The sequence below is a fragment of the Peromyscus californicus genome, unplaced genomic scaffold (assembly GCF_007827085.1).
Source record: "Peromyscus californicus insignis strain IS unplaced genomic scaffold, ASM782708v3 Scaffold_6__1_contigs__length_162567912, whole genome shotgun sequence".
In the NCBI taxonomy this organism is placed as follows: Eukaryota; Metazoa; Chordata; class Mammalia; order Rodentia; family Cricetidae; genus Peromyscus; species Peromyscus californicus.
The window spans coordinates 122,310,501-122,334,244 of NW_026294584.1; the positions used below are offsets into that span (position 1 = coordinate 122,310,501).

Sequence of the window (23,744 nt, forward strand, 5' to 3'; positions counted from 1 at the left end):
TTTCTAGATTTTATGCTACACGTTAGTTTTCTTGTATGTAGCTAAGTGAAAATGGCAGGGTATCCATCCCAGTGCTCACTGGGATCCAGTTAGACAGTTGAGGTTAGTGCTATTACATAAAAGACCAATAATTCAAAAGCTAACAAACGTGACCTTAAAGCCAACCTTTGCCCCATTTGTTATGGGGATTCGGACACTTGGACTAGTAAGAGTTCTCAGATAGATAAATAAATAAATAAATAAATAAATAAATAAATAAATAAATAAATAAATAAATAAATAAATAACAGAACTGAACCGGGCGGTGGTGGTACGTGCTTTTAATCCCAGCACTCTGGAGGCAGAGGCAGGTGGATCTCTGTGAGTTCGAGGCCAGCCTGGTCTACCAAGCGAGTTCCAGGAAAGGTGCAAAGCTACACAGAGAAACCCTATATTGAAAAACCAACAACAACAAAAAGAAAGAACTGAGAGGAAGATAGGCAGATATTTGCTAGGTAGGTATTTAAATGACAGATGATAGACAGATGATTGAAGATAGATAGATAGATAGATAGATAGATAGATAGATAGATAGATAGATAGATAGACAGACAGATGGATGATACTTACATACATACATACATTCATAGAAAGAATCAGGGCTCTGCAAAGAAACAGAACCAATAGAATAGATGGGCAAATAGATGACTGATTGATTGATTGATTCATAGAGAAACAGATAGATAATAAACTTGAGATTATGGGAATTGCCTCAGGATTCTGGAGGAGTCTATATCTGACATATAGCAAGGTGAAAACTCCTGGAAGTTATTCAGTCCCAGTGTGGCAGATGCATACCACCCCCCTTCCATCTTTTTGGCCCTGTCTTCTGGCTTTGGCCATTGGGAAACACTCTTCCTCAGAGTATAGGCATATTGTTTTCTTTATTCTCTCAAAGTGATATAGTCACACAGATCTTGACATCCTATTAGACTAGTTATATAAAAATAGCTTCGAAGAGGCATTGGAAACCAAGTTTATTTTAAGAGTTTGGGGACAGCTGGCTTTGTTTTGCTGCTTTATCATGTACAACTCTGTGTGCTCGCTTCCTCTCAAGCCAAAGGACAACTGCTGACATTCACCTGAACACTGCTGTATTTAACCTTGAGCAATGGGAGAGTTTATGCCAGAGATGCATATTCTTTCATACATTTGTCTTTGATTTATTCATCTGTTTATTGAGAAATAAGGTCTAATGTATCGCAGGCTGGCTTTGAGCTCATTTTGTAGCCGATGGCGAATTTCTAATTTTCCTGCCTTCACCTCCCTAGTGCTGGCATTACAGGTATGCATCAGTACACCTGGTTATGCAGTGCCGGGCATGGAGTCTGGGGTTTCATAAGTGCAAAGCAAGAGATCTACCAACTATACCAACTCAGCTACAGCCCCAGGCACTCTCTTCAGATTTTTAAAGGAACACTTTCATGTCAAAGAGATACATCCTTGACATTTTCTTAAAATTTGGAAATTTTCAAATTTCCAGACTCTTTAGAGAATGACACTACACCAGAGATATAAGCTCTTATCTTATTGATATGTCATTTTTTTAAAGTTAAAATGATAGGAGACAGTACAGAACTCTAGTGAAGCAAAGGGAAAAAATGCAATAAATGTCCAAAGTAAATAGACTGTTTGGTATGTTTTGGTGAAGAGAGAGGGTTTTTACTACTAAAGGCAAATCTTTAATCCTGCCTTGGAGTGAAATCAAATCTGATAGAATCGAATGGAGGTGCTCAGCTTGGTGAACATTCGGAATCTGTAGCTTGGCATCAGCAGTCTACACATGGCGTTTTCTGAATCGTCAGTGGTAAATCTTGTATTTTCATAGGTGCTTCTATATATAGTGTTCGAAGCTATTGTAGCAATCAGCCTCATTGTCACATTTATTTAACACAGCAAAAGCTGTGTCTGTGTCCGAAATAAAACTACTAAGCAATATTCTGTGAGGTACTTAAAGTAACGAACCTGAATTAATGTTACCAAACTAAAGGTGTAGTAGCATTTATTTAACATTTACTCAGGCTACTAATTAGAAAGCAATTATTTCATGTAGACATATTACAAGAAGAGAATTAAAAATAATCTGTAAAAACTAAAATTAATTGGTTTCATGAGAGTTTTTATATCACTGTTCTTGCTAAAAGCAGCAATAAAAATAGCCCCATTATTGGTTGCAGTTCTGTTTTGTTTAGTTCCCTGTCAGTTTCTCAATTCAATAATGTTAAATTACGTCTTTAATTCAAGATATGCAAATATCCTACTTTTTCAAAAGAGGCGAGGAGGGGCTTAATTGTACAAGTGATGTAGCCAGGAAGAAATAAAATTTCTTTTCTTGGTCCTGATTTAAGAGTTTCCCAAGCTATGTCTTGTACGTGGCTTCCTAAATGTTGGGAAAAAAAGTGGTCTGGGCATAGAACTGAGATGGTTCATGAATAATTACTGGTGTAGGCTGTGAGATCCTTAGAAATGAAGGGGCAGAGATCATTGAGTTTTCTGAAGTACTCAAAATGAAGAACTGGGTTTCCTTATCTCCACCCATGAGAACTTGAGACAGTGCAGAACACGGATTCCTTTCCTAATCCATAGTGTGTATTGGGAGTGTGGTGGGGAGGAGGCATGTAAGGACAGTCAGTGCCTTAAGTATTAATAAAATGAGTATCATAGAGAAGTAATTTACATGGCCTCAAAGTAATTATTATGTGTATTAAAACCACCCACATTGTTGGTTCCCTAAGGCTACTATATCAAAGTACCATAAACTGGGTGGATTAAAACAATAGAATTTATTGTTTCACAGTTCTAGAGATGAGAGTCCAAGAAGAAGTTATTCGTGCATCAGCAGGCTCGGGCTAGCTTGCTCCTTCCCAGCTTGCAGATCCTCCTTGTTAACATGGTACTGTCCCTGATGTTTCTCATCATTTTCTCCATCCTTTAAAACCACCATGGGCTCAGCAGGTAAATGTGCTTGCTACCAAACCTAACCAATCTGCACTCAGTCCCCAGGACTCACACAGTAGAAGGAGAGAATTGACTCCACAAGTTGTCGTAGACCTATACTAATGTGTGTGTGTGTGTGTGTGTGTGTGTGTGTGTGTGTGTGTGTGTGTGTGTGTGTGTGTGTGTGTATTCTCTCACACACATACACTAAATGTAAAAACATTATTTTTAAAGTTGTATTGGGTTTGTATGTAGTCCATCCCATTTCAGTCCCAGCTTTCCTTAACTAATTACATCTGTAATCTGATAAGCAAAAACCAGTCACCATCTAAGATCTTGAGATTCCTACTTCACCTCTTTCTTAAGAAGCACACAGTTTCATCTAGAACAAGTCTAGTCATGGTGCATGTCGGATCTGGACATTCTACACATGTGAACGCACTGCATCCTTTCACAACCCACTGGGAAAGGACACTGCTACCGGTACCCAAAGGGAGAGTAGGGAAACAACACATGTACAGAGTCAGGTCTGGATCTCAATCTGTTGGCCCAAGTCTATACTCAGTTTCATTCTGAAGAGCTGCCCTCTCGGGTATCATATTTTCCAGAAACTCCTTATTTTATTTTATTTTGCTATTGGGAAATAAAGAGATAATTTCCAGAGTTCCCCAAAGCAATTTCTATCTTCCTCATGACAATATGAACTTTTTTTTTTTTTTTTTTTTTGGTTTTTCGAGACAGGGTTTCTCTGTGTAGCTTTGCGCCTTTCCTGGGACTCACTTGGTAGCCCAGGCTGGCCTCGAACTCACAGAGATCTGCCTGGCTCTGCCTCCCGAGTGCTGGGATTAAAGGCGTGCGCCACCACCGCCCGGCTAACTTGTGTGTATGTGTGTGTGAAGCCTTCCCTTTAGGAAATATGCTGACTCATGACATACAGTATGTGGCTCCACAGGTTTTTTTAGGGATATTTTATATTATTTTCAAATATACCAGTAGAAAGAACAATGGTGGCCACCAGTTCTTGACTTGTGAACACCTGAGTTATAATGAAGACTTAATGCTTTCCTCATCATCCCAAGAGACTGGCAAGGGAATTCTTTCCTTAGGATTTTCAATTTCCTTCTAATTCAAATTGTGAACTTATTTTTTTAAAGAATTTCATGCATCCATATAATGTATTTTGATCAAGTCTGCCCCTGTTCCCTCCCTTAATTTCCCCTCCCTTCAGTCCCCCACCACTACTCCTGCTCAGTTTCCTGTGTTTTGTCTTAAAGCCCCTTGAGTCCATGGTCCTGCCAGTGTGTGCATGGATACAGGGCCATCTACTGGAGCATGGAGAGGCTCTCAGGACCCACATCCCTGAAGAAAACCGACTCCCTCACCTGGCAGCCACCAACTGTCAATACAATAGCTCCTCAGCGTAGAGGGGCGACATAAGGAGCCTCTCCCACTTGAAGCTGGGTTTTTTTTTTTTTTTTTTTTTTTTTTTTTTTTTTTTTTTTTTGGTTTTTCGAGACAGGGTTTCTCTGTGTAGCTTTGCGCCTTTCCTGGGACTCACTTGGTAGCCTAGGCTGGCCTCGAACTCACAGAGATCCGCCTGGCTCTGCCTCCCGAGTGCTGGGATTAAAGGCGTGCGCCACCACCGCCCGGCTGAAGCTGGGTTTTTGTCTGGCTTGATCTCGTGCAGGTATTGTACGTGTGGTTACAGCCACCATTGAGTTCCTATGTAGAGTTGCAGTGTTTGATGTCCAGAGGACACTGTTTCCTTGAAATCATCCACCACCTCTGGCTCTTACAGTCTTCCCACCCTCTTTCCCACAAATCATCCCTAAGCCTTGGGAGAAGAGCGTATGATACAGATGTTCCATTTAGGGCTGATAACTGCACAGTATCTCTCTGTACATCGATCAGTTGTGGTCTGTGTATCAGTCACCATTTCCTGAACACAGATGTTCCCCAGATGAGGGGTGGCAAATCCCTACTCTGTGAGTGTAAATATGAGTACCTTGAGGGTAATATAATAATACTATTTCCACTTAGGAATGCCTTGGCTTTCCTGTTGATCTTCTATATGCTTCTACTGACAATATACCTATCTCATTGAGCCTTTGTTCTTTGTGGTGTAAGAGAGGAAAGTCTAACCAATGGAAGACTATCTAAATGTATTTTGTGACCCCCTTGTTTGTTTGAGCTCATATATATTGAACATTAGTAGGCTGGTCACTCTGTAAGAACAGAGTGTACTGTGATGAATAAACATAACCTTGGACCTCTCAATCACTGTATGAACATGGTTCTAGCTATGTCTTTGCAGACAGCAGGATCCAGCCAACAGCCTGTGAGACCCTCTGAGCCTATGAGTGGTGTCTGAATAGAGCCAAACCAAGACAGAAGAAGGTTGAAATATCTAAACCTGGTCCACATGCCAGCCCTCTGTGGCACTTTTTACAAATACATATGTATCTCCAGATCCCATCTGGATGTACTTCATCAAACCCTCGTGAGGCAAAAGAATTCAGTGAAGAATTTAATGAACAGCTGGATTTGGAGAGTGATAGCCACCCTGTCTTCAGTGGTACCTGCTGGTCACATCTGGTTATTTAAATCTAATTGAAATCAATCAAAAATAAAATAAAACATCAACATTCCATTTCTTGTTCCCACTGGACACACTTCAAGTATGTAATAGGCACTCAAGAGCTGCCATGCTGGGATATGTACAAACAGAATGTTTCTGTCATGGCAGAGTCATATTGGGTGGCATTGATGGAGCAGGGCAGTCACAAGCTGGCAAGGTAGTTTTCCTGGCCCTGTGACATCATAAACAATGAAAATTTTTTAACTTATTAAGTTAGTCAGATTTAGTCAGCACCATCATTCTGGACTTACTGGATGGAAACTGATACCAGCTTTCAGCAGAGGCTGGAAGAAAAGGGTGGACCAGAGAGTACATTTCTCTCAATCACAAGTATGTGTGGATGGGGAGGGGAGGTAGATCTATCCAAAACTGAAAGATGTTTGTTGTTTGTTTGTTTTTGTTTGTTTGTTAAGAAAAGGCTTTTTAAGAGTGTCTGTAAGGGGGAAAATGATTCGCTACTTCAAAGAGAGCCATACTGTCTTTTCACAAATTCACTAAGCTTCTGTCCAGAATAACTAAGAAGTGTGTAGGAGGTAGGGCAGATTTCCATCTCTGGCTTCTGTTGTTGGTTTTATGTTTTGTTTTTGCTTGGTAGATGGGTAGAGAATGAAACTTGCTGAGAACATCACTTTTCATGACAACCAGAAATGTGAAGTGTTTTGTCTGTTATCCAGTCTCACCTTGCAACTAAGAATCATATAATGCATTTTAACATAGTACATGCAAAAAAAGATATTTCCCATTGAAGTACAAAGTTGAAATCCTAAATAACTAAAATGTGAAGATTTAATTAACATTTTATGACTTATTTATTATCTTCAAAATAATGACACTTTTGCAAATGCATTCTGAAAGTGAACTGGGAAAGGGAGGATTGGGTTTTCAAGAGGCACTCTTGATTTGTGGGAAGATGTCAAGCTTCCTTTGACCTCCCCAGAAGACAGCAGCTTATAATTGTATTTTATAGTAAAGTGGATTTAAATTCTGGGGGCTGCCACATCCCCAGCTTGATTTCAACGGAAACTAAACTGACTTTGTGTAGCACAAATTTTAAAAGGTCTTATTAATAAAAATACACATGGAGCCAGTTATTGGGGTGAATGCTGGAAGATCAGAGAAGCAGAACAAGCCACAGCTTCCTCACCTCACCAGTTCCTCAGCTGATCCTGTTTCCTCAGACTAGAAGCTTCTGAGTTCTCATCCAAATGAATCTCAGCTGACTGCTGCTAAAAGCCTAAAAGCTTAACCAGCTTTAGTTCCTGGTCCTCACGCCTTCTATACCTTTCTGCTTTCTGCCATCACTTCCTGGGATTAAAGGCTCTAGTTACCATGTCTGGCTGTTTCCAGTGTGGCTTAGAACTCTCAGAGATCCAGAGGGATCTCTGCCTCTGGAATACTAGGATTAAAGGTGTATGTGCCACCATTTTCTGGCCTCTATATCTAGAGGCTGTTCTGTTCTCTGACCCCAGATAAGTTTATTAGGGTGTACAATATTTTGGGGAACACAATATCACCACAACTTTGCTCTACAATTTTAATATTCTACAACTCTCTAGGAATAAAGAGTATCCCAGGCTTCCCTGTGGCTTATTGAGATGAAGTCATCTGGGAAGAACCTGCATTGTCTTCAACAACTTTGAGAGCCCACACATACACACACACACACACACACACACACACACACACACACACACACACACACGAGACCAGTCTGTTTTGGGGATACTTCAGGATTTACCCATTCACCTGGGTATTGGGGGAGGGGTCCTTTGGGATGATCAAATGGCTATGGGAGGTGATTTAAGATTTTTTGTTTTGATTTGTTTCTTCATGACAGAGTTTCTCTGTGTAACCTTGGCTGTCCTGGAACTAGCTCTAGTTCCAGCTGCCCTTGAACTCACAGAGATCCACCAGCCTCTACTTCCTGAGAACTGGGATAAAAGTGTGCGCCACCACCATCTCCCAGTCCTCCATCACTTTCTAACTGTATCTTCTGAACAGATCGCTTGGAACCCCATGAATCAGTCAGTTCTTGCAGTGTTCCTACCTTCCTAGAATATTGTAAGGGAAAAATAATGTGCCAAACAATTGCTAGGTAGAAAAAGAGGGAAGCTGTTCCAGATGATTTCTGGGAGACACATTAATATCCTTGTAGAAAGAGTAGACACTTGGGGTTACGGCACATGACTCAGATTTTCTGTGATGGGAAATCCGAAGGAAATTATGTTGTGGAAGCCTGCTTTATCCCAGACACTGCTTAAGACATGTTCTTTCATTTAAATCTCACAAAATGCATATGAGACATAACTCCATGCGAGCTATAACTGTCCTGTAAACAGAGAAGGAAGCCAAGACCCAGGAAAGTGAAGTCATTTATCTTTTATGCCATTGGTAATGCTGGAATATGAACCTTTTTTGTATTTTCTTGGAAAATAAAAATAAACAACTAAACTCAATTTTTCTTAAGAAGCCAGGGCCAAGAGTCATGCCTCAGGTCATAAAGGGCTGCCCATACAGGTCAGAATCTGAAAGAAGCATTATTTACCTAGAGTCTTGGAGCAGAGGGATCCTTCTACATCATCTGCTTTCAGCTCAGCCTCAACATCTGCTCAGAGGTGGAAGATGACCAGAGGCAGGTGACCTGATTTCAGACCCTGAGAACAGACCAACATCTATAGATTGTCTTTTGATCTATACATGCAGCTTGGCATATCTCTCCCAGATCAATAAATGTAATTTAATTTTTTAAAGAAACAGAGAGAGAGAGGAATTCTATAAAATTGGAGATTTGGAATGAAGTCCGAGTTCCTATCCAAATATATAACCTGAAAAATGAAAGGTCTGTTAAGATGTTCCTGAGCATCTCTGAAGCCTTCCTTCAATTTGGCTTCCCCAGAATTTGCAGGGAAGCAGCCTGCTTGCCTTTGATCAGTTGGAGCCCAGTCACAGTCTGAGGCTACTGCTCTATCCCCACAGCTCTTCTCAACCATGCCAAGCCACCCACTTGGATTGGATTTTTGCCAGCTGGCAATGGACTTTTGACTTCTCATTTTTCTTTTGGTTTTTTTTTTTTCTTTCTTATAATTTTCTTTGGCAATTCTTTAGTCCACTCAGACTAGGTCTGCCTTGTTTACCATGCCTGGCCAACACTCCTGAAAGAACTAATGTGCTGGCCATGCCCAGCTCCTCTTAGGAGCTGAATGAATTGTGACCCCCAGCTTTTATGCTTAGCGTGGAGACCAGCTGCGCCTTTGAGCTTTTCCCAGAGACGTTGGCCCAGGCTGCACCTGCAGGGTGATGAATTTGCCCTGGCCTGAAAGGAGGAGAATGGGAGAGAATCAAAAGATCACTTGTGTCCATCCTCTTTGCACATGAGTGTATTTATACCCCTCAAACACACCAGAGAATTTCCGAGTCTATTAAATAATAATTATAGCATAAAAAATAAAATGAAGGAAAGGAAAATCATATATTTCTTTGGGAACCAGAAAAATTACCAGAGAAATTTAAAATGAGCTTAGGAAATGCTGAATTGAAGCATTTGGGATTTACTTTGTCTCTCTACCAATTAACTGGGTCATTTTGATCACCAAGGGAATATCTAAAGTACTATTTGCTTTTTTTAAATAGGAACTGACCCCCCCCCAAAAAAAGGTAAAAATAGGACAAAATGCTTTTTTTTTAAAATCCTCTAATGAAGTTTTCTCCAGAGCAAAGATTCAAACCTTAATGTTCATAATTGAAGGTTTTAACACATGCAGTGTTTACCATGGATGACTAGGCATTTCTATCTAACCATTGAGCTATCAGCTTTTCCCTATAACTGAGCAATATCAGTGATCATGTGAGTCAATAATTCAGATGTTACGATGTAGCCACAGGCTATAAAAGGCCTCAGAGAGCAGGTAAGTTTTGTTCAGGTTGCGCAGCTAAAATACGTTTGGATGGATTACACTTTCTTCAACTGCTTTCTACTGTGTTAGACCCAACTACCTTAACAATCCTGGCCCCGGAAAGCCGAGAAACTCCTAGTTTGAGAACCTTGGAATATTAAATTCCATCTCTTCATCATAATTTAATAACAAAAAGGGAAAGGAGGACAGAGGGAGGAAGGAACGATTGTTTCTCTTGAAAACATCTGGGAATGTAGTTTTTCAGAGCATCAGAGAATTGGGTAGATCCAATGAATCCTGAGCATCCATCTGGCCTGGGAAGCTATGAGAACTTCTGTTCTCCACCTACTTAGTTACATGACTTGTTCAAGGTCACCTTGAAAGTTTGAAGTGAAGACAAAATGAATCCTTTCTCTGGCAGGTATTTCACTATGCTGTTTGGACCACTTAGGCATGCTGTTGATGAATAATGTGGGCTCTCTGGAGAGAGTTCTGTATTGAAAAGAGCCTGAGCAAGCTCCTTGAGATGGGATATGCTGTAGTGTTTCCTAATACATTATGGAGACCATTAGATCACTTCCTCCTGTTCAGACTTTACATCTGTGATCACTATCACACAGGACAGGATGGTCTACCTTGGATAATGTGTCAACCAGGAATATTACTTTGGGAAATGGCTAAACAGAGAAATCTAAGAGTCAGAAAGGGTCAAAAAAACAAATTTAAAAAATCTGAGAAATTAATATCTAGCCTGTGCACATTAGCAGTTCAGATGCACTTCCTGCCAGATCCTCTTTCCTTTTGAAGGGAAGTAAAATGGATCTTCCATAAAGGATTCACTGCCATCTCTGGCTTTGGCTCCACCTTCAGTATCTATCTACATTAGATTCAGAACTTCAGTGGGCACCCTCTGCTGATTTCACCTACTCACTGCTTCCTTTTATCACCATTGTCAAAAAAAAAAAGACTCAGATTCAATATGAGACATCAAACCTATAAATAATAATAGCTAATATCTACTGGGCACTTGCTCTGTGCCAGGCACACCATCAGATGCTTTACATCTTCTAACTCAGTTCTCACCACTCTTGCACAATAGATTTTATGATTTCCATTTTCAAAAAGAAAAGAAAACTGGGACTTAGGATGTTCCAGTGATTTGTTCAAGGTCACAGGGCTGAATTTGAAACCAAGTGTTTCTCAAAGCCATGCTTCTAATTCTAAAGCGATGTTCCTGTTTGGTTGGAAAAGCTCATAGTCCATGTGAGTGTTAACATAAGCACTCCCGTGTGCAGCAGAAGTCAGTGTGGACTTCCGGTCCAGGAGGCATCCTTCTGGAAGGTCAGTCCACAAAGCTGACTTCATGTTATCAAGTTCGTACTACCCTCCCCCCGCCCCACCATGGGAATGGCTAGTAGGAGAATTTGTATTGATACATAATAATCCTTTTTTAACCCTATATGGCCTGAGGAAACACTACATTTGAACAAAATCCCACTTCTCCATTACTGAAGTTATTCCCCAAAGAAAATACAGAAGTTTACATTGCAGTAGCCCAGATTTGCAGACTTGAGAGAGCCAAAATGAGTAATATTTTCAGAGCATTTTCTAAGATTTTAAATTTTTATGTGTATGAGCATTTTGCCTGCATGTATATATGTTCACTATGTCCATGCTCAGTGACTATAGAGGTATCTTCGGGTTCCTATTGCTGTGATGAAACACCATGACCAAAAGCAAGTTGGGAAGGAAAGGATTTGTTTTGCTTATATTTCTATCACAGAGGGAATTCATGGCAGGAACTCAAACAGGGCAAGAACCTGGACATAGGAGCTGATGCAGAGGACACGGAGGGATGCTGCTTACTGCCTTACTCCTCCTGGCTTGCTGAATTTGCTCTCTTATAGAACCCAGTACCACCAGCTCAGGGATGGCACAACCCACAATGGGCTGGGCCCTCCTACACCAATCACCAAGAAAATGCCCAGGGACTGGAGAGATGACTCAGTGGTTAAGAGCATTGGCTGTTCTTCCAAAGGTTCTGAGTTCAATTCCCAGCAACTACATGGTGGCTTTCAACCATCTGTAATGAGATCTGGTGTCCTCTTCTGGCCATACAGAGAGAGTACTGTATACATTAAAAAAAAGAAAGAAAGAGAGAGAGAGAGAGAGAGAGAGAGAGAGAGAGAGAGAGAGAGAGAGAGAGAGAGAAAGAAAGAAAGAAAGAAAGAAAGAAAGAAAGAAAGAAAGAAAGAAAGAAAGAAAGAAAGAAAGAAAGAAAGAAAGAAAGAAAGAAAGAAAGAAAGAAATGCCCTACAGGCTTGCCTGCCTACAGCCCAATTATATGGAGGTGTTTTCTCAATTGAGATTCCCTCTTCTCAGATGACTTTGACTGTGTCAAGTTGACATAAAACCAGCACTAGAGGCCAAGAGAGAGCATTAGATTCCCTGGAACTAGAGTTACAGGCCATTCTGACCTACCATGTTGGTGCTGGGAACCAAACCAGGATCTTCTGGAAGAGCAATAAGTGCTCTTAACTGATGAGTCATCTCTCCAGCCTGCCAGAACTTTTCTATATTATAACAATCTGTCCATCAAAGAAAGTATTTATATAAAAGCAGATGTCTTAAGTCATTTTATCTTCATGGAGGGATCAAATTTAGTTCTCTATTTTTGTAACAAGACTGCCCAGGGTGATGATAATTCCAAGTTGGAGATTCAAAAGATTTTTTTTTATGGTTGTTTTTTTCAGTGCTGGGATCAAGCTTGTATGTCCCATGTACACAAAGCAATCACTCTTCCACTAAGTTACCTTCTCAGCTTGCAATTTGTACTTTCTTTGTTTGCCTACATGAGGCTTTCATTTAGTTCTGGTGCACTATTTGGTCTGTAGATTTCTAGCTATTAATTCCAGTTAATACTAGTTAAAAATATAATAGAAATGGTAAATAATTGTAGGGGTACTCCTAGATACTTTCCATGCCCCAGGGCCTTACAAGCTTTGCTTATTCTTTACCTTCCACTCCTGGGCTGAGAATGGAATGAAATAACTCAACACAATTCCAGACATTCAAGCAAGTTTTAAGAGCCCACTGATGATACTGTTTCCTAGACCTTAGCTTACATACTTTCACATAGGTTACTTCATTTACTTAAAATAATTTTCTTGTAAGTAGAATATGTAACTGGCCTTAAGTAGTTTGCATCAGGCAATGCATCTACAAGATGGAAAAGTCAGAGTCTGGATAGAGATCACTTCCCCCTCTTCCTCAAAGAGAACTCTTTCTGCAGTCCCACGGCCTTTGTTGGCTTCTTGTCTTTTCTTACAGCAACAGGGATATATGTAATCATGACTCTGTGGCAAATATGTATTTCTTTTTGCCCAACTCCAGATGAATTTAATGCGTACACTCAGATTAAGTCTCATCAAAACTAAAACAAATAGACAGGGAAGGTGAGAGTTAGGGTCATTTCTATCAGGGTGGTAGCCGTGTATTCTATTTCCCTTGGAATTTTCTATTCAGAGCAGAGTGTCCCAAGCATATCTCACTGTGAAAAAAGAGCATCAAATGTAATTGTCTAATTGTTTTAAGGCCTTTCTTGAAATGTGTCACTTGCCAATTCTGAGCCTTTAAGCCTACAGTTTGTTCTTTAAGTGATTGTTTCCTAAAACTGCCAGATTTTGTTTGTGGAACATTATTCTCATAATTAGCAGAACACTTTCTTCTCACATTTGACAGATATAACCAGCCAGTCCCAGAATAAAGCTGTTTTATTTTTTTTAACTAATCTATACCAGCCATTTTTATTTTTACAAAATTGAAGATAGTAAATTTATCTGTGTGATAAAAGTTACTGTAGATATAATTCTAAACAGTATTATTAAATAAGAAACACAGAACCAAATAAAGAGTTAAAAGCCCAAGAGGTCAGAGCACTAGTGAATAGCCTTTAGCTTACCAGTCGCTGCCATCCTTCCCCTGAGAGAGAGATCTTCTCCTGTGTGACCCGTCTTTTTACTGCCTTTCTGTTCTGCCTTCTCATTGGTTCTAGGTTCTAAACCCAACCACATGACTTCCTTGTCACTGCCTGTCTATACAGACCTCCAGGTCTCTGTGGTTGGTAATGGGATTAAAGGCGTGTGTCTCCATGCTGGCTGTATCCTTGAACACACAGAGACTCTGCCTGCCATGTGATGGGATTAAGGGCGTGTGCTGCCACTGCCAGACCTCTGCTAAATGGCTCGCTATCATTAGCTCTGACCCCCAGGCAACTTTATTTATTAACATATAAGTAAAATCACATTTCAGCGCAAATAAAATATCACCATAAGTTAGCCCAAATTATAATGCACATACTTTCATTTTTATAGCATTAAATTTACTTTCCCCTGTTTCCAAGTCCAGTTGTACTAAGTATACTCAGACTCAAGCCAGTTCATCATTCACAACCGAAACTGTACCACTTACACACTAATTCCTTCACCTGGTTCTCAGCAGTCATCTTTCTACTTTCTAGTTCTATGATTTTAACAAGATTAGATACTTCTTAAGAATGGAATCATACAGTATGTGGCTGTTTGTGACTGGCTTGCTTCATAATGTCTCCAGGAACCATCTATCTGTATTATACCTTATGGCTGGCTTTATGGTGAGTGTTCTAGTTGGCTTTCTGTTTCTGTGATAAAGACCATGACCAAAAGCAGTTTGGGAGGAAAGGGCATATTTGGCTTACATATCCTGATCACATTCCATTCTTTTTGTTGTTGTTGTTGTTGTTCTTGATCCAGCTGGGATCTCCTGCTCCCCTAAGCTCTCTTTCCTCCAACACTTGCCCTTCATTACCCGCCCCCCTTACGTCCAGTTTGCTCATGTAGATCTCATCCATTTCTCCGTCATTGGGCGATCCCTGTGTCTTTCTTAGGGTCCTCTTTACTAGGAGGAAACAACCTAGATGCCCTTCAACTGAAGAATGGATAAATAAAATGTGGTACATATAAACAATGGAGTACTACTCAGCAGAGAAAAACAATGACATCATGAGGTCTGCAGGCAAATGGATGGATCTAGAAAAAATCATCCTGAGTGAGGTAACCCAGACTCAGAAAGACAAACATGGTATGTACTCACTCATAGGTGGATACTAGATGTAAAGTAAAGGATGAGTAGACTGCTGTTCACATTCCATTCTTAAGAGAAGCCAAGGCAGCAGCAACTCAAGCAGGGCAGAACCTTGGAGGCAGGTGCTGAAGCACAGACCTTGGGCGAGTATTGCAGACTCACGTTCAGCAATCTTTCTTATGTTCTCAGGACCACCAATCCAGGGTGATACCGCTCACAGCGGGCCCTTCCATATCAACTATTAATGAAGAAAATACCTCCACAGAGTTGCCCACAGCCGAATCTGATGGAGACATCTTCTCAGTTATGGGTTCTTCTTCCCAAATTACTCAATTTTGTGTCATGTTAATAAGAATAACCAAAAGATGATCAGTAACCTATTACATGTATATTCATCCACCATCCTTAGGAGAATGATTCAGAGGATACCAGCACCCCACATATCAAGATATATACATAAAATGTTTAATATAAAGGATGGCATATTTGCCTGTAATTTTTATACATACCTTCCTGTGAGGAGTACTTTAAACCATCTCTAGATTACTTATAATACCCAGTTTGGTTTAAATAGTATGTAATTCTATGTAAATAACATCAAGCTGCTGTACTTCAATACCGACACATTTTCCTTTTCCTGAATATTTTCCATCCAACGTAGATTGAGTCAGTGTTGTGAAACCCAGAGATACTGAAAGCCAATTGTACTCTTGAGAATTTCACACTGTGTTTACACTTTGTTGATAACCTCCTCCATTGTTTTCTACAATGACCATCCGATTATACATCCTCACCGATGCATAAGGCTTTCAATTTCTCTACATTTAACACCGCTTCTTATTTTCTACTTTTTGACAGAGATCATCCTAATGATGATAATGAGTTATCTCATATCATATCAAAATGTATAACATATACTCTCAAATATAATCTATATGTATCTTATGATCAGTGATGTTAAGGTGTTTTTGGTGTTGTTGTTGTTGTTGTTGTTGTTGTTTTTCCCCACCATTGCTTGTTGATCCTTTGGATATTTTCTTTGAAGAACACTGCTTTAGTTAGGTTATGTTTTTGTTTTGTTTTGTTTTTACTGCTGTTGTTCAGTTGTTGGACTTACTAATCCTGATGTTTAACCCTTTTTCCAATAGATGACTTCAGAATGTGTTCTCCCATTCTTTAGGCTGCCTTTGTATTTTGTTGATTTCTTTCATGCACAGAAGGCTGTACGTGTGAAATCATCCTACTTGTCTATTTTTGCTTTTGTAACAGACCTTTTGGTGTCAAGTCCAAGGAATAACTGTGAAACCCAAAACTGAAACTTCCCCTCTTTGCTTTTTTCTTGGAATTCTATTATTTTGTGTGCTACACTTAGGCCTTCCTTGTAATTTGAGTTAATTTTTGTCGACGATGTAAGCTAAGGTCACAGGCTCATTCTTCCCATGTGGCTGTCTAGTTCTGCCAATATTATCTGTGCCTTTCCAGCTGTGTAGACCTTGTCAGAAATGATTTCTGAGTTCAGTGTTCCACTGGAACCTATGTCTTACATTCATCCTTTGTATTCCAGAAGTTTCATTGTCTGCTTCCAAAAGAGCCACATTTAGGGTTGGGAGACATATTTGATATGAAATCTGACCTTCTGTTTTCTGAGGTTCATGGTTGGTCATTTGGTTGAGGCAATGTATATGCAAAGACAAATTTGAGCTCTTGAATATAATTATCTCATCCTGTAATTTAAGATAAATGATGTATTTCTCATAACACCAGGGAGACTATAGACCAACTAAAGTTATCCTTTCAATAGTAATACACTGTTTGTGGAGTTTCTCAAGCACGTTTAATGCATACTTTGCTTCCTAATGTGTTTCTTTAAATTCAATAAAAACATAAAAGTTTGTTCTAATACCATCCCAGAGTTCTGAAAGGTAGGTTTATACCCTTGGCTTTCTATTATGAATTAAGATTTAGGAATAAACTCTGGCAGAATTTTTTTTAAGTTTGTAATTCCCTTGAACTTGTTTTGAACTTGATCTAAACAGAAACAAACATAGGATAAACTTGTGAAATTAACGATATTTGCAAAATATTATTCTGCATGTTTGCATGTTATAGAATTTACTGATAAACATCAAAATCAGGTAGTTTGATACTATTGAAAATTTTTCAAACACATAATAAATGGCAAAGTAACCAGATTCGGTGGTGAGGGCAGAAACAATACCAAATGTGTTTTTTTCCCACAGACCAGCAAGCTTCTAGCATCAAAGCCACACACATTCATTTCACCTCAGACTTGTCACAGTCTGAATGGTATGATTTTATTTTGTGAGACTAGTAACAAGAGTTGCATACTTAATAAAACAACAAAAAAGTTTTAGGACTTTTAAAAAGTTTCTACTAAAATATGACTCAACTGTTTGTACTGGCTGTATTATCATGGCTTTTGATCAGCAGCAAGCATATGATTTACAAAGTAAAAAGATAACACAAAATGCTGACCTGAAGTGGGAGCTTGCTGTGTTCTGAACATTGGAGTTATGTACACTGTTCTTAATGAATGTTTCTAGAAAACACCAGTCACCGAAGTTCTTCAGTATTCAAAGATGAAGTGCATTATGACAAAAAAAATAAGGAAATATATAATTATACTTAAGTGTAATTATCAAGTGGCCAGTCTGTTCTTAGGAAAGCAAGATTAATGCCAGTTAGATGTATAATGGTTTTTTATACCTGGTTGGAATTCAGAACACTAGAACCAGTAACTACTGGTATTATATAAGCTAGCAAGACATGCATGTTACCCTTTTTTCTATCTGGTATCTTGTTAAAACCAATACTTAAGTCAATAGCATCAGCTCTGTGTCCTCTGAGAACTACTATTTGAGCTAAGACCACAATATGTAGAAACACAATAACATAAACGTAGATGGCAAATACAATTTTATGAGCATTTAATATGTGCCAAACACTGTACACAGAGTTTTATATAGATTCCTGTGTTTTGTTTTTTAACGTAGAGTCAATTCTTCAATAATACTTTATGAGCAACCCTATTTTCTAACTTGAAGAAGTTGAGAGATGATATACCTTATCCATAGTCTGTGGCTGTTAAGTAGCCAGTGATATTCAAAGGAATGTAATGAAAACATAGATGTTAAGTATAGACACATTTTCTTTTTTGGTGCTAGGATTGAAGTTAGAGTCTTGTTCATATAGTCCAGTGTTCTACCACACACCTCTGTTTCTTGCCTGAGACATATTTCCACATGTAGGTATTGAATATATTTGTGTTTTTAATGAAGATTTTTAGTGAAGCAGAGCAGTCATTATTTTATTCAGCAGTGATCATATGGCTATTAGAATATAAAAAGAGTTGCCATTTTCCTCCCATACTTTTATGAAATTGACTTCTTACATAAAAGCAATTGATCTTGAAACACTCTGGCTGAAAATATCTACAAAATGTAGCATTTGGAAAAGAAAGAATCCTTGAAAACAAATGTGGTATTAATGTAAATACCATAGATAATTTAGGATGTGCTGAGTCTTTCATGAACTACTGTCCATGTTTGACTTTTACTAAGACTGACCGTTCATCTTTTTAGAAGCATAAATGTGCAGTTTCTAAAGTAAATTTTGTTTTTGAATGAATGTCATCTTTAGGATTTTCTAAAGTATGCCTGTGTGTTTAATGACTATGCTGGACTATGTGCAGTTCTAATTATAAAACTAAAGGAATTCTAAGTAATATCAGTGTAGTAAGTGGGCGATAATCAGAGTATCCTAAGTCTACTTAGCTACTCCTAATGCATTTTGAACACATTTTTTTCAGCTATGTGAGTGACTATGCCCATGTAGTAAACAAAAGAGAGTCTACAGAATAAGCATAATGTCTTTCCTGATTTAATTTTCAGATACGTCTCCAGTATCTGGAGTAGTATTGGCCGAAGTAGCTCCAACACGGACCTCTGCACATGCCTGGAATTGATTGACACGGTTAAAGGATTTCAGATTGCTTCGTGCCTCTTGGGAAGTTCCGAAAACCACCCTTTCCAACTCTGGAATTCTGCTCAACTGAGACTCGCTTGAATGTTTACACTATCTGCTTGCTGTTCTACTCGCCACTAAACAGTGTTCAGATCCTGATCAGGAACTGAGTGTGTTCCACAAGCCACCATGGCCAGATTGAGCATTGGGATAGCAGCTTGCCGAATGGTGCTGGGCTTGCTGATGACTTCATTAACTGAGTCTTCCATACTGAATAGTGAGTGTCCCCAGCTTTGCGTGTGTGAAATTCGCCCTTGGTTTACCCCACAGTCCACATACAGAGAAGCCACCACTGTTGATTGTAATGACCTCCGTCTAACAAGGATCCCTGACAACCTTTCTAGTGACACACAAGTGCTTCTCCTACAGAGCAATAACATCGCCAAGACCGTAGATGAGCTTCAGCAGCTCTTCAACTTGACTGAGCTTGATTTCTCCCAGAACAACTTCACAAACATCAAAGAGGTAGGGCTGGCTAACTTGACCCAGCTCACAACCCTGCATCTAGAGGAAAATCAGATCTCGGAGATGACAGATTACTGTCTGCAAGACCTCAGCAACCTTCAAGAACTCTACATCAACCATAACCAGATCAGTACCATCTCAGCTAATGCTTTTTCTGGCTTAAAAAATCTCTTAAGGCTGCACCTGAATTCCAATAAATTGAAAGTGATTGACAGCCGTTGGTTTGATTCTACACCCAACCTGGAAATTCTCATGATTGGGGAAAACCCTGTGATTGGAATCCTGGACATGAACTTCAGACCTCTCTCCAACTTGAGAAGCCTAGTTTTGGCAGGAATGTACCTCACTGATGTTCCCGGAAACGCCTTGGTAGGCTTGGACAGCCTCGAGAGCCTGTCTTTTTATGACAACAAACTGATCAAAGTCCCTCAACTTGCTCTGCAGAAAGTTCCAAATTTGAAATTCTTAGACCTCAATAAAAATCCCATTCACAAAATCCAAGAAGGGGACTTTAAAAATATGCTTCGGTTGAAAGAACTGGGAATCAACAACATGGGAGAGCTGGTTTCGGTGGACCGCTATGCCCTGGATAACTTGCCTGAACTGACAAAGCTTGAAGCCACCAACAACCCCAAACTGTCATACATCCACCGTTTGGCTTTCCGAAGCGTCCCAGCTCTAGAAAGCCTGATGTTGAACAACAATGCCCTGAATGCCGTTTACCAAAAGACTGTAGAGTCTCTTCCCAATCTACGTGAGATCAGCATCCACAGCAATCCCCTGAGGTGTGACTGTGTCATCCACTGGATTAACTCCAACAAAACCAACATCCGCTTCATGGAGCCCCTCTCCATGTTCTGTGCCATGCCGCCTGAATACAGAGGGCAGCAGGTGAAGGAGGTGTTAATCCAGGACTCCAGTGAACAGTGCCTCCCAATGATATCACACGACACATTCCCAAATCATTTAAACATGGACATCGGCACCACAGTTTTCCTAGACTGTCGGGCCATGGCTGAGCCAGAACCAGAAATTTACTGGGTCACTCCCATTGGAAATAAGATAACCGTGGAAACTCTTTCAGATAAGTACAAGCTGAGTAATGAGGGCACCTTGGAAATAGCAAATATACAGATTGAGGACTCGGGAAGGTACACATGTGTTGCCCAGAATGTCCAAGGTGCTGACACTAGAGTGGCAGCAATCAAGGTTAATGGAACCCTTCTAGATGGTGCCCAGGTGCTGAAAATATATGTCAAACAGACAGAGTCTCATTCGATTTTAGTGTCCTGGAAAGTTAATTCCAACGTCATGACATCAAACTTAAAGTGGTCATCTGCCACTATGAAGATTGACAACCCCCACATCACATACACAGCCAGGGTTCCAGTGGATGTCCATGAGTATAACCTAACACATCTTCAGCCTTCTACAGATTACGAAGTGTGTCTCACGGTGTCCAACATCCACCAGCAGACTCAAAAGTCGTGTGTCAATGTCACAACCAAAAACGCTGCCTTCACCCTGGACATCTCCGACCACGAAACCAGCACAGCCCTTGCTGCGGTGATGGGGTCGATGTTTGCTGTCATCAGTCTTGCGTCCATTGCTGTGTACATTGCCAAAAGGTTTAAGAGGAAAAATTACCACCACTCACTAAAAAAGTATATGCAAAAAACCTCTTCCATCCCACTGAACGAGCTGTATCCCCCACTCATTAACCTCTGGGAAGGAGACAGTGAGAAGGATAAAGACGGCTCAGCAGACACCAAGCCAACCCAGGTCGACACATCCAGAAGCTATTACATGTGGTAACTCAGTGGGTATTTTGCTTCTGGTAGTAAGGAGCACAAAGACATTTTTGCTTTATTCTGCAAAAATAACAAGGTGAAGAAGACTTTTGTACTTTTGACTTTGCTAGTTTGTGGCAGAGTGGAGAGGATGGGTGGATATTTCAAAGTTTTTTAGTATAGCGTATCGCAAGGGTTTCACACGGCTGGTAGTGGCTCTCAGCTGCCAGTTTGTGTTTGGTTTTTATCCTTATCATTATTATGATTATTATATTATTATATTATTATTATTTTATTTTAGTTGACGTGCTAAACTCAATAATGCTGTCTTAACTACAGTGCTCAATAAAATGATTACTGACAGGTGGGGGTTCCTCTGTGCTTGACCCCTTCTTCTGAAGCCATCACTACAAAGAACCATGTCCTCTCAAAAGCTAACATATGGTTTGGAAGCAGCATTAAATCCTTCGTAGCAATCTGGTCTACAGACTTTGAACTCAAGCTAAGACGAAACTTGCTACTTTGTTGAATGATGTTAGTTGGCTGTACTGTAACGTTGTATCAACTGAACTGAATGTTTGCCTTTCAGCAACCTCTTTTTCTTTCCTTCCTCTTTCTTTTGTAATAGTTGAAGAGGCTTAGAACAAGCTAACAGGCAATAGAAATATGTATATCAGATTTTCTAATGTAATGAACTACATGTTAATTGTTACTATATTCTTTTTATCTTTAGTAGACACTTTTGAAAAAAAGAAAAGATAATTTTGTTGTGTTTAACTCACCAACTTGGTGTATAATGAAGACAGAAGTACAATAAATTAGTTTGTTCTGATTTTTTAGAACGCTTGCAATAATGTATCATTTATAGTTCTTGCTAGTTGCAGAGGCACTATCGTTCACACCAATGGAGTGGACAACCAAAGTATGTATGTGCATGCTCTAAAATCTTTTGAGTTCTTTTTGTAAAGAAAGAAGTATCCATTTTAACTAAGACACCTGGACCATTGAGATGGCTTGGTAAGTAGATGCCTGCTACCAAGCCTGATCTGCATTCCATCCCCAGGCTCCACATAGTGAAAGGGAAGAACTGACTCTAAGTTGTCCTTTCACCTCAATACATTCACGGACACACACATGTACCCACACTCATGTGTATGTAAAATAAACAAATGCATTGGAAGGAACAAATTAATGCATACATTTTAATGAGAAGGATTTCCATATTTTCAATACCACTGAATAGAACCTGATGGAGGAGGTGTTCCTATAAAGAAAAGAAATGCATACTATACTATAACCCTGGCATAGTCACACATTGGATGCATCATTCTCTTTCTTTCATTTATTTTACAGTATGCACATTCTTCATCAAAGTTCAAAAAAACAGAGCTAAAGAATGTTTCAAAACTTACTATAGTATCCCTTTTAACAGCTATCTATGTGCTTATAGGGTGTATACTGCCATGGAGATGTCTGCTGAAATAGACAATTGACAGAAGGCAGAGTGATTTCTCAAGGCTGGCATTTGTCATCCAAATAATTACACACAGTCTATCTCAATTAACTATTTCAAGATTACACAGGAACTATGTCTGTGAAGTTCAGGGCGGGAGGAGTTAGTTTGACAGAGTTCTGTAAACATTAGAGGGAGCAGACTGAGAAGTACAGGTAGATGGCAAAAGGCCCATCTGAAAATCCTCATTGAAAAAGGAAAGAAAGAAAGAAAGAAAGAAAGAAAGAAAGAAAGAAAGAAAGAAAGGAAGGAAGGAAGGAAGGAAGGAAGGAAGGAAGGAAGAAAGAAAAAGAAAGAAAGGAAGGAAGGAAGGAAGAAAGAAAGAAAGAAAGAAAGAAAGAAAGAAAGGAAGGAAGGAAGGAAGGAAGGAAGAAAGGAAGGAAGGAAAGGAAAGCTGTTCCAGATGGCAGCTGCCACTGTGGGATAATGGGATTGTAGAAAGGGACTACGAGGAAACAGGCACCAACTGAGAAGAAAGCAGGATAAGGGAACAGACAGAAAGTCCAGATAAGGCAGGCAGGGCAAGAACTTTCATTGTCAAATGCTTTGCTGTGTGAATCACCCTTCAGGAGACCAGCCTTTCCATCTCCAGTCCAAAGGGGAGTGGAGAGAGAATTCCAGATTCTGCAAGCAAACTGCAACCAAAATGTAGCCAGTACCAGAATGAGAAGCATTGCTCAGAGACTTCATTTGCTGATGAGAAAAGCACAGGGCATGGTGAGGGTGTGTGATTCTCAGGCAGTCTCCTCTGCCCTCCATCAATTCTCTAGGCCCAGTGGTCTTCTTACCGCTCTTGTCTTGTGTGCCCCTGCTTCAAACATGCAGGGTATCCTCAAATTCCCATCAACTTGGATTAAGGTTTAGAAGAAATGCAGGCCAGAGGAATAGCAAAGTATCTTGCATTGTTTTACTGCCAAGTATACATGGGACAGAATTAAAGGTGCTCCCTCTGCAGCCACGGGCATTCTTGTCTTCAAACATCTGCTAAGAAGCAGATCACCTACCTATAAATTTGGAAGCCACAAGGCAGGTCAGCACCAAAGCAGAAGACCTACAGCCGCCTGTTATTACAAGAAGGCATCATTTACCCATAAAGCCACGCTTTGAGCTGGCACAGAACATGTGCTCGAAAAGATGGCTCAGCCATTCCTCCATTCTGAACACAGAATAGGCACAAGGGAACCCAAATGTTCATTTGAAGAATATCATTTCCCAGACCAGTTTAGAGTAATTATTTCTTGTACTGAAAAATTACTGAAACTTATTTTACCCCATCCATGTTACTGGGTTGGATTTTTCTTGAT

The 23,744-nt window shown here is 39.8% G+C and overlaps 1 protein-coding gene across 2 annotated transcripts in view; it reads left to right on the forward strand.

The window, feature by feature from the left end:
• Positions 1-21,766, forward strand: part of Lrrn1 (leucine rich repeat neuronal 1) — a 38,181-nt gene extending 16,415 nt beyond the window's left edge. For both annotated transcript variants that reach the window (XM_052720659.1, XM_052720658.1), the window contains one exon: positions 18,540-21,766. In XM_052720659.1, coding sequence (XP_052576619.1) covers positions 18,802-20,952 — 2,151 coding nt within the window. In that variant the 5' untranslated portion in view covers positions 18,540-18,801 and the 3' untranslated portion in view covers positions 20,953-21,766. The remainder of the gene's footprint in view (positions 1-18,539) is intronic.
• Positions 21,767-23,744: the final 1,978 nt, after the last annotated feature.